The 15925-nt window shown below is 45.1% G+C and overlaps 1 protein-coding gene across 5 annotated transcripts in view; it reads right to left on the bottom strand.

Moving 5' to 3' along the window:
* Window positions 1-12914: 12914 nt before the first annotated feature.
* STARD13 (StAR related lipid transfer domain containing 13) overlaps window positions 12915-15925 on the bottom strand; it is a 386813-nt gene continuing 383802 nt past the window's right edge. For all 5 annotated transcript variants that reach the window (XM_086713840.1, XM_086713850.1, XM_086713817.1 and 2 more), the window contains one exon: window positions 12915-15330. In XM_086713840.1, coding sequence (XP_086569966.1) covers window positions 15213-15330 — 118 coding nt within the window. In that variant the 3' untranslated portion in view covers window positions 12915-15212. The remainder of the gene's footprint in view (window positions 15331-15925) is intronic.

Here is a 15925-nt window from a genome sequence, read left to right as displayed (position 1 = left end):
CAGTGAGGAATTGTAGAGGTCAAAATATATTTGCATCACAGATGACAGATAAAAAGTTAATATCTTTAAAATACCAAGAGTTTCACTAATAGGCAACAGAAAATAAAAATAAATATGAATGGATAATTTAGCCCAAAGTGGGCATAGTGGCCATAAGGTATGGATATTTAAAATCATCTGTAATCGGAGCACCTGGGTAGCTCAGTTAGTAAAGTGTCAGACTCTCGATTTTGGTTCAGGTCATGATCTCATGGTTCATGGGGTGGAGCCCCACATCAGGCTCTGTGCTGTCAGCTTGGAGCCTGCTTGGGATTCTATCTCCTCTCTTTTTGTGCCCTTCCCTCGCTCACGCGCGCTGTCTCTCTCTCTTTCTCTCTCTCTCTCTCTCTCTCAAAATAAATAAATAAACATTAAGAAAATAAAATAATCTGTAATCAAAGAAATGCAAATTAAAGTAACAACACAATAACCCTTTACAGCCATGTAATTAACAAAGACAATAGAATGGTAACACTGTTACTCCCTTTGGAGGTAAGGATGCAGAGGAAAATGTACTGTTGCACTTTGCAAACTGAAATGTGAATCGTTACAGTCCTTTTTATTTTTTTTTTAGTGTTTATTTATTTATCTTGAGAGAGAGGGCAGGCGCCCATGAGCAGGGGAGGGGCGGGGAGAGAGGAGACAGAAAATCCCAAGCAGGCTCTGGGCTCACAGCAGGACTTTGATCTAATAAATAGTGAGATCATGGTCGGAGCAGCAACCAAGAGTCAGATGCTTAACTGACTGAGCCACCCAGGCGCCCCCTGTTACAGTCATTTTTAAACTGAAGTTTGGCAGTATCTTCTAAAAATAAAAATTCACATGCACTTTGATCTACCAATCTCATTCCTAGGCAGCTATTCTGAAGAAATAAAAATACATACCGTAATAATATAATTTCACAAGAATGGTGTATCATGTTTATGACAGCATTATTCATACAGTTAAAATTCTGAAACAAGATGAATTCCCATAAAGAGAGGAATGGTTGAATCAATCTTTAAAATAAAAAAATTTAAATATCATAAAACATTATGCAGCCATTAAAAAGAATGAATTATAGCAAAATCAGTTGACTCCGTTAGGATTTCTATGAAGTATCATTGAGAAAATCTAACTGCAGAAATGTATTAACGCTGCATTTCTGTAAATGATACTAATAAACGATGACCAAAGTATGTCATAATGTTGTTTGTGAATGTGTGCACTTGTTTACAAGGCTAGGTTAACACAGAATACTTAGTGTGGTTTGGGAAGGAAGGAGGGAAGGAGGGGGAGGGGAAGGGGAAGGGAGGGGAGAGGAAGAAAGGAGGGACTGAGGGCTGGGGGAGGGAGGAAGGAAGGAATAAATGAGGGAGGTAGGGAGGGATCTGAACTATTTAAAAAGCCAGCATGATCTCCATTTATGTTCTCTTTGTGGAATAAAAACAAATAAAAGACTGCTGGGTTACCAATAGGCAAGCTTTCAGTCACTTTTTCATAAGACCTGACTTTTCTACCTTATTGTTCCTGTGGCTACTATTCTGTTAGCAATTATGTTGCACTTGGCACACTGGGGAGAGTTCTTTTTCATCTTTCCAGCCTATTAAATAAACAGGCACTCCATGTTTCTTTATCACTCCATTTGTCAGGTGGTGTTTGTGCCACATAAAAAGACAGAACATTGCACAACCGTTTTGCCATGCTTGACAGTTTAACGTACCTGCCAATTGGTGTGCCAGCTCCATATTTTAAATATTTTAATTAAACAAAAATAGAAATCTATACAAGTGAACTTCTGAATAGCTGCATTTCTCTTAAGTCCTCGGGTTATAGCGTATTAAGAAGAGAAGCAGGAACCCATGCCTGTAAAGAGCTTTGCATAATAATTCTTGATTCTGGGAATGCCCATAAAACCAGGAGACTAAATCTTCAAGGCCATCTACTCATTTGGGAAATAAAGAGCAGCCACAGGGCGTGTCACTGCCTTCCTCAGTCTACCTCAAATGCAATCCTGCTCCCCTTCCCTAGATTTTCTACTTCTTGTTGGCGTATTCCTTCTCCTCCTGGGCCATCATCTGCCTGGTTCCCTGGACTTTTGTCTTGTGATCTCTTTGAAGCCTTCCTTCTCTCCATATCCATGGAGATCACACAGTTAGTTTAAAATCCACTGTTACATTAACTGACCTTTATAGCAAAGGTAGGTTTCAATGACCCTTTACACAGATCTGAACAGAAAGTCAGTACTCACAAAGCTAAGTGGATAGAACAAATCCAGTCCAAAATGTCTTGGGATTTCTTCATAGGGAGAATTCATATTCTTATCTTCTGCAAATGCTCTCGTATCAAACTCCTATCACACTCCTCCCTTGCCTGTCTCTAGTGTAGCAACTATTTTGAGAGGAACTTTTTTTTTTTTTTTTGTATTAGAAACAAAATAATTCATTGCATTACTTTGGTATTCACACTCATGTGGAAGCCTGGAGGTTCAAGATGGAATATTAGAAGACAAATCTTTCATAGCTTGTCCTCCAAAAAAAGAAAACAGGCTTTGGGAAATTTCAGGTTTCTCAGAAACTACACTTGACATACTGCTAAGCACTGTTTTGTTCCTGTAGAGACAGACAATTATGGGGAAATAATTTTGGGGAGCATGGCCACACTAAATGATAATGACCAAAGACGCCCTGGTGAATTTTGCCATTTTGCGTGACCTTGTACTTGATCTAAATATCAGAGGTGTTAAAACACCAATAAGAATGGCTACCACCATTTTAATTTGCCTAACGGTGCCCCGAGCACCAGTTCTTTGAAAACAGCTTGGTTTCCAGGCTGAGGTTACCATGGGGACTCAGTCTTTTGCAGCCCTCAGATGGCCATTCTTGAGGACTCTGCTGAATTTATGGGCTCTTGTTTTTGAGAATGTCTGACCATGCAAATGTTCCTTATGGTTGGAAATAGTAATTCTCTAAAACTGCTTGTGACCTCCTAAGGCATTGCCTGATGAATCAGAGGTGTTTGCTTAGTTGCTCAGGGAGGCCCGGGGTGCAGAGGAACAGGCAGGGCATGCTGTTTTCTGTGACCTGGACGCCCCCTCTGAGGCTGTTCCCACCCAGCGGTTTCCCGATCCCTCCTCCCAGCATCTGGGTTTGCTGCTCTGCTCTGAGGACTAAACCAGCTTCCAACCCTGCATGCACATTATCTCCTGATGGGGCCCCCTGGCGTGGGAGCAAAATCCTCCTTGGAAGGAAGTGAGATCCGTGAACACAGAGCAGAATTAAGTGAGATAGGAGAAAGGGGCGCTCATGGCCTCTGTCCTCTCAGGGACAGGCCATTGACAGGAGAACCAGACTGGAAGCCCACCGCCCAGATTTCTCTCTTTCCCAGGCAGACCTTGATGAGCATTCCCAGTGTTTACCTCCGAGATTTCCTTTCTTGTGGTTCCACTGCTGACAACTGCACATGTGGGCAGAACATTCTTTCTGGTTTCATAGAATCAGCGTCTAGTCACTTTGAACTGGGAGCTGTTTTTGTCTTTTGAAGGTAACCACCTTTTTTGCTTGACCCCCTGGTCGCGCCTCTCAAAGGTTCACCCCCTTTCATGCCTAAGTTTGAGGGGTTCTGAGTACAGATCCTCTCTCCCCGCCAGTGCTGGCCAACGTCTCCGGCTGGGAAGGAATGCGTCTGAATTTCTTTTCCCCTGTTCTCCTCCTATTGGCCCCTCGAAAGTGTGTTCATTTAGCACATTTTTCTTCCTCACTCTTAGGGTGGAAGCTGCAAAAGGAAAAGAGCACAAGAAAGCAGAAAGCATAGCCCTAGAGGATTTCAGACGGGGGGTTAGGGAGAGAATGCCAAAATATGTTCTCTGTCTCACCCTCTTCAAGAACACGAGCGAGTAGAGTTTGGAATTATTTTACCTTGTTTTGGGCACAATCCCTGTGATTATTCCAATCCCTGTGATTATTTAAACTGCAGATTTGAAATAGTCAATGATAGCAGAGTGATTATAAAAAGTGAGAATCGAAATTGGAGTTAATTGACTTTTATCATTTCCTCCGGTCACTTGGAAATTCTATTTTTGCTTTAAGTTGAAAACAGTGAACAACATTTAACACTGTGAATGACTTCACCCCATCCGAAACATGGACAGTAACAAGTGTTGATGAGGATGGGGAGAAATTGGAACCGTCGTGCATTGTTGTCAGACGGGTAAAATGGTGCCACCGCTTTGGACACACTTTGCCATTTCCCTTAAAAGTTAGATAAACCACATACCGGATGGTCCAGCAATTCCACTTCTAGGTGTCTATCTAAGAGCAACGAAAACCTACCCGTACGCTTACTCTGCCATTTATACCACTGTCCATTTGTTAGAAGCAACTCACTAAATACAGCCCACATTCAAGGAGAGGAGAATTAAGCTCTGCTTCTTGAAGGGAAAAGCATCAAATACTTTGTGGACATATTTTATTTATTTTTTATTTTTGTTAATATTTACTTATTTTTGAGAAAGAGAGAGAGAGAGAGAGCAGGGTAGGAGCAGAGAGAGGGAGACACAGAATCCAAAGCAGGCTCCAGGCTCTGAGCTGTCAGCCCAGAGCCCAACATGGCGGCTCACATTAGAGAGGAACCCCCCTGCTCGTTAAGGGAAGCGGCACAGCAAAGATCGGGTTGCCTGGATTTGAAGTCCAGTCCTGGCTGAGTGATGTCAAGAAGGTCACTTGTCCTCTCTGGGCCTCAACTTGCTCTTCATTAAAATTGGAAGTGATAGTATGTGTTTCATTGGATTATTGTGAGGCTCGATACATCAATGCCGCATACTCTGTACATATATGTGAACGTGTAGGAAGATTCCTTGGCATTCAGCAAGACCTCAGTGCATACAGTTGTTGTGAGCTTCTTTCTCCTTGGCAGGGAGTTGATTCCACGTGTGGTTGGGGCTGGTCTGAGGCAGGAGGATAAAGAGCATATAGCGTCTGGGGAATCGTCCCCTGATGTGTATACTTCCAGGTCTGAAGTTCTGGTTCACGGTGATGCCCCCCATTAAGCTTCTCAATTCCACCTGGACAATGCTATGGAGAACCACCATGCCCACCTGCCACTTGGTTGGATTTTCTTTTTGTTGAGCAGAGTACAAGTACTTTTAGCCTTGGATCCCTCTCCTAGCCTCGACTTCCTGGTCACTGTGTGATGGCCTTAATCCTGTATGGGCATTACTGCCCCTGGGAGATGCTCTTCCTGATTTGCCCAGCTCACAATGTCACCTTGAACACTTGATTTCCGATCTCTGCGTGACATCTTGGCACCGGAATGTGGGGCCCTGAGGAACTGTTTGTTTTACACTCCCAAATCCTTGAACAAAAATTACGAAGCATTCAACTGTCTTCTCAAAAACTGCCCTTCTCGTCCTTATTCAGTTCCATGAAGCGACAGCTGTTGCTGTGCGTACAATTGTTTAAAATTCTTTCAATTCACGTGCAGGAATCCCGCCTGATGCCTGCTTTGTGATAATCTGATCCCTGAACAGTAACCGGCTCATCAGGACTGTAGGGGAGGGGGGCTCTGTGCAAAACGAATTTGGGGATGTACGGGGGAGAGTAGGATGGACATACAGCCTTCTGAAAAATGAGCAATGCAGCGAGACAACTGTAGGCTTCGTAGAAAGGCTGCGTCTCGGGGCTGATGCTTCCACTGAGTCAGCTGCTGTTTCTCGTGCTTTGTACGTGGACTGTGTTTTGTACTGGACCCACTGCAAACAGACAGAAAACCAGGAAGAAATTTGCTCTCCTTTGCCACTTGCAAGTTGCTTCTGAGTGGAACATTCCGTTTCGTTCAGTTTCCAGAATAGGAGCACTGCTCTGGAGCGAGTGTTCCTTATGCTTGGTGTCCAGAGGGCGGCTCCAGCAGATCCCAGCGATGGGTCATCCCCAGTGGCTGCTCCTCCGAGCGCATGGCTCCTTTCAGACGATTGGATAGTTTGCTTTTTCCAAATAATTCGAACCGTCCATCTCCACGGAAGACAGCACAGTCTATCTGCCAGTTATGCCTGGTTTCCTTTTTCTTTTCCCCTCACGATGAGGACTAACAGAGAACCTAAAGGATTCTGAGGAAAACCAGTGACTGCTCCCCAATCCAGCCATCTTATTTGTGTGTGTGTGTGTGTGTGTGTGCCGTGCCCCCCAGTTTGGCACTTTCTTACCTGATGTCTTCAACTCTTGTCCCCTTGAAGCATGTCCTGCCGACAGGGCATTGCCCCACCAACCCCGGGACAGGCTCTTTCCCTTGGCTGCCGCCTCAAGCGTGTGATGTGGGCATTCTCTTGGGTCCTCCTTGGGCACACAGTTCCTGGCAAAGCTGTGCATTATGGACTTTAGACGACACGGATGTCAGGCACCGTCTTTGGGAGTTCTCAGAAAATGCCTCAGAGGCTTAGAAACCAAAGGCGAGGGGGATTTTCAGAGAAGAAAGATCAGATTTAGACAGCTTTGAAGCGGTGGAAGGGGGGAGGGCAAGGTGAGGGAAGGGCCAGGTAGGAGGAGGCTGCCAGGAAGACCCCTTCTGAATCAAGGCAGAGCTCCCCCATCCCTTAGGGTCCAAGAAAGGTGCAGCGTCCCAGCTTCCCGGGAGAGTAAGGCCCGCGCAGAGAAGCAATCCTCCTGCCCACCCCAGTTATCCTGGAACAAGATCAGATCCACTGTCGGGTTTAGGCTTTATTTTACACGGTAGTGTAATTTCAGCCTCTTCCTAACTCCAAAAATAGCTGGCACCGACCTGCCGATGCCTGAAATCCCTGTGCCCCCTGATTCCCAATAAAGAGATAAAAGGCTTAATTATGCAAATCTCTGGCGGAGGAGCTCGGGCTGAAACTCATTCATATTAAAATGTCATCAATCAGCTTTGCAGCGGTGGGATGACTGACACCAGCCGTGGCGGAGGCTGTCTGCAAGAGGCGGCCCTGGAGCCTGGATGTGAGGAGGCACCGGGAAGGGAAGGCGAGGACGCCCCGTTCCAGGGCTGGCTGCGGCTGCCGGCTGGCTCTTCTGCTATGCCCGCCAGAATCAACGTGGTGGTGTTTCCTCTGAGATAATCCGGATTTAGGGCAGCGAATCAATGAAGTTCTGCTGTGTGATTATTGTCTGGCGTCCAGAGGGTTGAGTTGCACCCTCGGATGCGTCGCCGAAATGGAGTTGGGACTCATTCTTTTGGCCAAGCAGTGCCAGCTGTTCATCACATTATGAAGGCTCGGGGTGGGGGAGGCTGGTGAAGAGAGGTGGGCTTGGGACCAGGCAGGCCCTTCCCTGCAGGCGAAGACGTTCGCCTGTCTCGGAGTGGACAGGCTCAGCTGGCAGGGGTGAGGCGGGGCAGGCCGGAGCGCTGGGGGCCTCTGAGGTCAGGTTGGGGTCAGTGGGCCGGAAGACAAACCACTTTCAGGTGCAGCTTTAAGTTATGCCTTATTTTGAACTTCTCCCCAGGATATTGGTGGAGACTTACTGTACGGGACAGCCTGGTCTCAGACAGTTGTGCTCCATACAGAGGTACCGAGAGGAGAACCGGGTCTTCCCCACCGAGACCCCCCAAAAGGTCAGTGTGACAGGAGCAGAAAGGAGATGTGCGGAGCCCGGCAGTGAGCTGAGGAGGTCATGGTCAGCAGGGGTGGCTGCTGTGTGGGGTGCGATGAGGGCACCAAAGCCGATGAACGGAAGCCTGCCCCTGACCACACCGGAGACCTGGTCTCCAGAACTCCCTGGAGTACCTGGGGACCTTTGAGACGTGCTACTATCCGGGAACCAGAAAGCAGGGGCCTCAGGATCATTCAGGCGTAAGAAGAAGATGTTACAGTCCGGGACATGTGGGTTTCTAACATCTGTGCCTCCCTGCTCTCTGACCGGCTTGGGAGATGCAGCCATTCTGTCTGAGCAAGTGTTGTTCTCAGGGGATTCATTTGTCTGGTGTTGCTTTTTATTTATCTTAAGAGAGAGAGTGAGAGCGAGTGAGCGAGCGCCAGGGAGAGGCAGAGAGAAAGGGAGAGGGAGAATCCCAAGCAGGCTCCATGCTGTCAGTGTGGAGCTCCATCCGGGGTTCGAACTCCTGAACCGTGGTATCCTGACCTGAGCTGAAATCAAGAGTGGGACCCTTACCTGGCTGAGCCTCCCAAGTGCCCCTGTACTTCTTTTGCTTCTCAAGGAATAGGTCTCTGCAAGTTGATTAATTAATCGATCAGTCCTACCACTGTAATTTTAAAAACCCTAGTGGAGCGGGAGAGAAAAATAGGGTGTCTGTTTGAGTAGTTCTCTACCCCGGCCCTCAGTAAGGTTTTTCTGGACTACCTGATCTATCTCCTGTCTTTTTTTTTTTTTTTTTCCTCTATAGAGCTTACGTGGCCAATTATTTATCTTGTTTCTTGGCTATTTTTCCCACTAGACCAAAAGCTTCATGAGAACAGGGATTTTTTGCCTCTTTTGTTCACTGTTTTATTGGCTAAGAGTCTAGAACAGTGTCTTGCACTGTGCTCTATACATATTTACTGATTGAATTAACTAATCAAACTTTTATTTGCTGTGAGCAAATATTTGTTATTTGACAGTATTTGTTAATTTCAGAAATAGACACGTTTAACTACTTGGGACACCAGGGAATTCTCCATTCTTTGTTGGAGAGGTGAAGTAGTCAAAGCACAGAATGGAAGTTATTTCATTAGCTTTGGAAAACTTTACACAATGTCCCTATGTGATGACGTCCTTGTCTATGGCTTCTGTCCTCCTAATGCCCACTTTATTTTAACAATATTTATGGGATAATATAGCAGGAAGTCTAAGATCTAGAGTTTCAACCATGCCCTCAAGAGCTTACAATCTAGTAGAAGAGTTAGATTTATTGCTAAATAATGAAATGCAATGTGATTAGTGCAATAAGAGAAATATGGAAAGAAACAGGTGGATTCAAGAGGGATGGTCAGGAAAGTCCACGCCCGAATAGGGCTTTGAGGAATAAATAAGTTATCACATGACCAACAAGAGGGAGAGAAGGTCAATGCAACATCACAGAGATGTGAAACAGTGGTTTGGTATCACTGGGCCAGTAAGCATATGGACAGAAGAGGCAGGAATGACAAAACTGAGGTGACCTAAGGGACATAGCTTCAGCTTGGGCACCGGTCACTCTCTTGGGTTTCAGTCCTGTGTGTTGAACTGGCTGGTGGGCACCTCCACCTGGATGGCTCCCAGCCATTGCAAGCACTACACGATCAGAGCCCAAATGACCACCTTTTCCAACATGGTTCCCTCCCTGCCCCGCTCCCCTCTGAAACGTGCTCTTCCTCTTCCTTTTCCCTTTTCAATTAAAGGACAAACCACAAACTAGAAACTCAGAGTAATCTGTAGCTACTTCCATTTCTCCATCCTTCTGCAACAAACTGATACATAAATCTTATGAATTCCACTCAGAAATATCCTTAAAAATCTCTCTACTTCTGTCCCCACAAATACTGTCCACCTGGACTGGTTACCACAGCCTTCTGCTGGATTTTCCACCGTCACACTGCTCTTCATCACTCCAGGCTGCCCTCATCTCAGCCGCTAGTCATTCTCATGGCTGTTACCTTCTGGAAGCTTCTCCTCAGCACCCATTAGGTCCTGGGCTAATTAGAAAAGGACAGATTCCAGTCTGGCCTATGGGAGGGGTCTTAGGTACATGTCTTGGCCATGCTGGAGTTGAGGGAGGTGCAAAGTGACAGGTCAAGCTCCCTTCACACAGATTAGAGAGGCCTTCTCTCAGTTAGCACGTGATCTGGGGTTAGACCTCGCTCATCACCAGAACCGGCCTACCCCCTGCGACAAGCAACGGGCATTACAACAAGAGAGGGAGAAGTCAGGCCACCAGCCTGGCCTTTCCTGCTGATTTGTTGGAGTTTGTCCTTGGAGATCTCACCAGTAATTTCACCATACCAGCTCTTGGCATCTTTAGATCATATGGCACCCAGACTGATCTGGAGCTCCCTGGGTCTTGGCATTTTGGTTTGAACGTGTCTTCTCTGAGGGTGTCGAATGAACAGTACATCTACATAAATACTTCTGCAAGTAACAAGGAACAGGGGAAAGCAACATGTTCTAGAATGAAAGGAAAAGCAAGTTATCATGGATTGGTATCAGCTCAGGAAGGCCAGTGGTAGCAATCACTTTATTTCTCTCTAAGGAGAAACCAAAAGGAAGAGGGAAAGGCAAAGATGGGGGTGTCTTCATATCCCTGCTCCTGCATATAAGAACATGCCAATTCTCTTTTAGCCCATTTTAAGTCTCTGCCATCAGAACAAATGTGAATCCACCTCTCTGCTTTTTGGCTCAATACAGAAAGCCCAACGTCCCTGCTGCAGCTGAACAATTCCTGGCTCGTGACCATCCAGCTTTATCTCCTGCTCCACTCACTCCTATCCTCTGTACCCTCTGACCTCGGCCTGAGCCACACCCCACTTCTACCTGATGCCCAAGCCCGTCCTGTCCCTTCACATCCTAGGTTTTCCATGTGCCAGGCCCTTTGTCACTCTTCTGAAGTCGCTGGGGGTCACCACCACCTCTGGGCTTCATAGACTTTGCAGTAACTTACTACTGGGTATTGTATATATATTCATCCTCATTACTTACAGAATCTGCATTTGCAAATTCACCCACTTTTCAAAACTTACTTGTAATCCCCAAATCAATACTCACTGCTCTTTCCTGGTCATTCTTGGCACAGAACTGGAGTCACCGATGTTCATGCACATTCCCAGCTGAGACCAAGCAAATGTGACCTCTGCCTTCCTGATTCAGCTCTCGTGCCGTAAAGAAGTATCCTTTTCACGGTGTATTCAGTACCACGTTTTCCCCCTTTTTGAGCTTTTTGTTAGTGATTTTGCTGTTTAAAATGGCCCCCAGGTATAGTGCTGAAGGGCTGTCTAGTGTTCCTGAAATCAAGAAAGCCGGAATGTGCCTTACAGAGAAAGTAAGTGTGTCAGATAAGATTTGTTTAGCCAAGAATTTTAGTGCTGTTGGCTGTGAGTTCCATGTTAATGAATTGACCGTATGGTACATCTAGAAAAAGAAAGAGGAAATGCACCGATCTGTAAGTGAGGCGACTCTGGAAAGTAACACTGATAATGCATGATGAAGTTATGGAAAAGATGGACAGCATCTAAATTTGTGGATTCCTGAGATGATGGCCCATTAAAAAAAAAAAAAAGGTAATAAAGCATTGTTGTGAGGCTGAAAGCCTAAGAAATCTACAGTCACATTACTCGGGGTCAGGAAAATATTAAGCCTTTCTTGACTGTTGTTTTCCTATAAAGAAATACCGTAGCTCAATCATTATTAGTAAGAAATAGATATTGAGTAAGGCATGTTTAAACAGAAATTCACATAGAACAAGGTTTATATATTTATTGGTTGACACAAATGTTGTGAGCAGAGGCTCCTGGGAACCTGCCCCTATATTTCTGTCAGGAGCAGTGGTCTGGTACTCGCTAATTCAGTTCACGGTGACTTTAACGAACAGAACTGCTACAAGTAACAAGAAAGGACTGCTGCTTATCACTGTTTCTGTTCCACACCGTCTTCTCTGCAGCCACACCTCTGCCTGCCCGGTGTCCCAGCCCCCTCCAATGTCGTGTGGATGTGGACCGCACATGTGAACAAACGTCCTCTGCGGGAAATTTTGCTGCAGAGGAACAGCACTACTTGGGATTTTGAGCCTCATCTGGGCACAGGGGCATGTGGGTTAGGAGACATCTGGGTGGCCTGTTGGGTGGGGTTGCTGGAATGGAAGTAAACACTCTCCAGAGGATGTAGTCGGCCGGGGGCGAAGGCATGTACAACTTCGCATGCTGTCCGTTGTTCAAACTTGCTGGCTTTGCAGTGATACAGAGCTGTGACTGCAAGTGTTTATTTCCTAACTCCTTGTTCGGTCAGCACACGCTGATTTTGCTTTTGTGTCAGCATGTGCCACTGCCCTTAGCTGGGGTCTATTTCATCCCTGTACATCACCTTCCTGAGAAGAAGACATACAACCGGTTTTTGTGCGGCCAAATATCAAGAGCCAGCAGAGCAACGTCATCCCTGAGAATTTCAAGACGTATGCTTGCATCAGGTTTGAATTCATATGGTCTGGGGGCTCAGGATGTTTGTAGCCGGTGGCCGCCAGAATGACCACCGTGTTCTCTTCTTTCCCATAGGGGGCAAGTGAAATTCCTCCTTTGGCTAGGACAGGAAACCTTTCACGAAAGGGGGGAAGGCATGAGAGAGACGAGCAGAGGGCAGGGTTTGGATAATTTTTATGCGGGCATATGGTCTCTTGGGCTGCTGTGCCTTTTGCAGCCTGTAGCCGAGACTACCAGGGAGCTTCTGCTTAACTTAATGAGGAGCTACTTTAGTTATCTGTTAGAAGTAAAGCAGACAACAAATAGAGTGAAGGCCAGAGGCTCGGGGTCAGATGTGGCTACTCTTTGTGGCCCAGGGGTGCAGCCAGAAGTCCCTTCATCATATCTCAATTTCTCGTCTACCCTGTGAAAATGAAATGTAGCTGTAGTTTCCAGAATCTTCAATAAAAATACCGTAGATGTGTTTTTAGAACTTCCAGACTTCATAACAATGAAACGTAAAAAAAATAAGCCCTTCCCATCGCCTTAATGCCTTAGACGCAAATTAAGGCGCCCAGACTGTTAGTGTTTGTTGGTAACAACATCCTTGTATTTGGGAGACGTACTGAAGACAGGTTTTCCGCTTACAGGATGAAGCATGAAAATCAACATATATTTTTATAGAAAATAGGAAATATTTAATGTATATAAATTTATTTGCCTTGGCAATTATTTACAATTGATGATTGATACCAACAATTGAGGTAAAAATATACATGAGGTATAAATATAATATTTAAATGCAATATCATATTTTATTTCCATTGGCAAGATAACAATGAATAAAATACTGTGGTATTTGACAAAGAAGCTCGATGCATCTTTTCCCTCATTTTTCCTGTTTTATTTTTTTAGACGCACTAGGTTATGCAGCAGTGACGTGATTAGTACACGCGCAAAAATGGGAAAGTCAGGTAATTTAAAGAGAAGGGGGGCCATGAATACAACCGTATTGGTTTTAGTACCCTCTTGCTTCCCAGAGTGTGGTCTTTGGGCCAGCAGCATAGGCATCCCCGAGACTTGTTTGAAATGTAGAATCTTACTCCAGACTGCCTGAATTAGAGTCTGCAGTTGATCAAGATCTCCGGGTGATTCGTGTTCACGCTAAATTTGGTGATACAGTACGATTCATCCGTGTGTGTCTAGCGTATTTTCCAAACCCCTAGGATTCCATCTCTGGACCAGTGTTAAACTAGATTAAACTTCATTAATCTTGTCTATGCATATTAAGGTAATCCAACATATATGGTTGAATTTAAGATGCATGGCAGAAATGAATTTGTTTTCCTCACGGAGCATTGCCCAACTTGAAAATTATGGGTTTGCTGGCCACTTCTTTGTAGGCAAGGAAATGAAAAATTCCCAGGTCATAATTCAAATAGTATGATTTTCCTTGCACCATAGAGAACTCATATATAATATTTTTATTTCTCTCAATAAAAGAATTGCACATTGCTGATAGGAAAAACATTACATAATAACATAAATGCATAACAATACAAAAGAAAGGGAAAACACTCATTTAAGGTTTTTTTTTCCTCCCATACCAGTTGCTAAGTTATGATGCCAATCTTCATGGATTACCAAAGAAAATCTCTTCCTGAAGCCAAGCATAATAACTTATCTTTCTCTCTACCATTGTCGAATTACAATTAACAAAAAAACTCCACAACTTAAATCCATTAGCAATGGGTTAAGGAGAGTCAATCTGCTTAGTCTATACAATAATAAATAAGTTTGGGTCAAACGTGTAGGTAGCTTGACTGGCTAATGAAGAAATATGAAATTAAGAAACCTGTTTATATTTTCTAAGAGTTCTATTTTCGCAGAGTACAGTTTTGGTCTTATCGTTAGTTTAAAACCCTGTCTTTTAAATTGCAAAAGTTTAACGAATTATATCTTAAGAACATCCTCCATGGCAAAATAAGAATTCCCTGAAGCTGTAATGGTCCAGGACTCTCAAGTGACCATCGCCTCCCCCCGTCTGGTGTCCAGAGTTAAATTCAGTGCAATGTATCGGTAAGAAAATGCCGATTAACTGTGACCAAAAAGGCCACTGGTCATACAGAATGACATTTAGGAACATGATAAAATGTATCTATGGAAACTCGATAAAACACAGAGGCTCCCTTGGGCTTTGACTACGCAAAGGCTATTATATTTGGCTCTAACCAGCAGGGCAATGAAGTTCTTGCAGTCACTTGCCCTGACTCCAGTGGCCCGTGGACATCTGACATCTCACCAAACTGCATCCGGCCGGGTCCACTGGCCACTGGCAACCTAGCCTTATACTTGGTCATGACTTCTACTCCACTTCTGTGCTTTTAAGAGGAGTAAGTATTCTTTTCCCAGCATTCTCCAGCACTCCAAGCTCAGTTTTTGAAGGACGCAAGCAAACTGACAACACATAACAACTTTCAATGTTGTTTTCCTTTGGTTAGCTAATCTTTGGTTAGACATCGGGGCCGACCGACAGACTACACATTTTCATACCTGGGTGTTAGCAGCAGGACAGTGGGGGGCTGGGCCCAGAGCAACTCGGAAAGAACCACGTGAGTGAGGAAGGGACTCACTGAGTCAGATGCATTCCTTTTCAAAAGACGCAATTATATATAAAATTGATACTGTGCATATATACAGTGAAGATAGAGATATACACACATATGTACATATGCTATACATACATTTATTTACAGTTAAGAGTATGCTTCTTAGAAGCCTTTAAATAGCAAATTAGGCAATGCACAAGAAATAATCCATTTAATTTTAAGTAACATAGATAAATGTTCCGATTTTTAAAAATATTATATTAGTAGGGATGTAGCCGTCTCCAGGAAGGCTAGGAAAGTTCTCAGCAATTCTTGCCTCTTCAACATTCCGACTTCTCAGTGTTTCCATTTTTAAGCACTAACCACGTCTCTCTCTCTCTCTCTCTCTCTCTCTCTCTCGCTTTCTCACGAGCAGCCTCTCCCACAAGTGTTTCTGTTCACTTCCTCTTCCCTGAGTTTGATGTCGCACTGGGGAAAACTCAGATTTTAGTTTCTGGACCCTCAGCAATGAGGGGCTGAAAAGAGTTTCTAATCCTGGCAACTTCTGCTGCACACAGATGTCCAAAGCCTTTACTGTACCACTCTGGGGAGTGACCTCTGTGGGGACAAAAATGAGAAAGGAAGTGGGAAAATCTTTTTCCAAACCTCAGCACTTTATCACGGCAGACCGGGCTGTGCTGTGGCCCGCACCTCGGGGCGCATGCCTACAACTCGGGGCTGACGCCTCGAGGGTCTGAGAACCGCACTCTGTCATCAGGTGCCTGGAAAATGCCTTTTTGGCCAAGTATTCAGTCTGTCTCTTCAGGGTTCACTGGGTGCTTCGCAGCAATACCATGTCCCCAGAGAAGATTCAGACTGAATTCCGGAATTCACTGAGAACACTCAGTGTCCACGGACCCAGGCCAAGAACCTGTTCAGCATCGTGACTGCCTTGATGGGGTCGGAAGTAAGTTCGTTTCTTCTCAACGCACGGCAACAGGAGGGGGCGGCAAGAGGAGAGCAGGCGCGACAGAAACACACGAGAAGGGGACTGGCGATCGCTGTGCTGCCACCAGGCGTGTGTTCGCCCTGCCTGAGAAGCACACAGAGTGGGAATGGCACTGAACGTGAAGAAAAGCAAAGGGCTGCAGGAGAACGTCAGAAGCTTGGGAAGGAGGGGGAAAAGGAAAACAGAGAGGGGGAGCGATTACCT

Source organism: Puma concolor, chromosome A1 (genome assembly GCF_028749965.1).
Source record: "Puma concolor isolate L17-30 chromosome A1, mPumCon1.1.hap2, whole genome shotgun sequence".
Lineage (NCBI taxonomy): Eukaryota > Metazoa > Chordata > Mammalia > Carnivora > Felidae > Puma > Puma concolor.
This window is presented reverse-complemented; position numbering and strand designations above follow the sequence as displayed.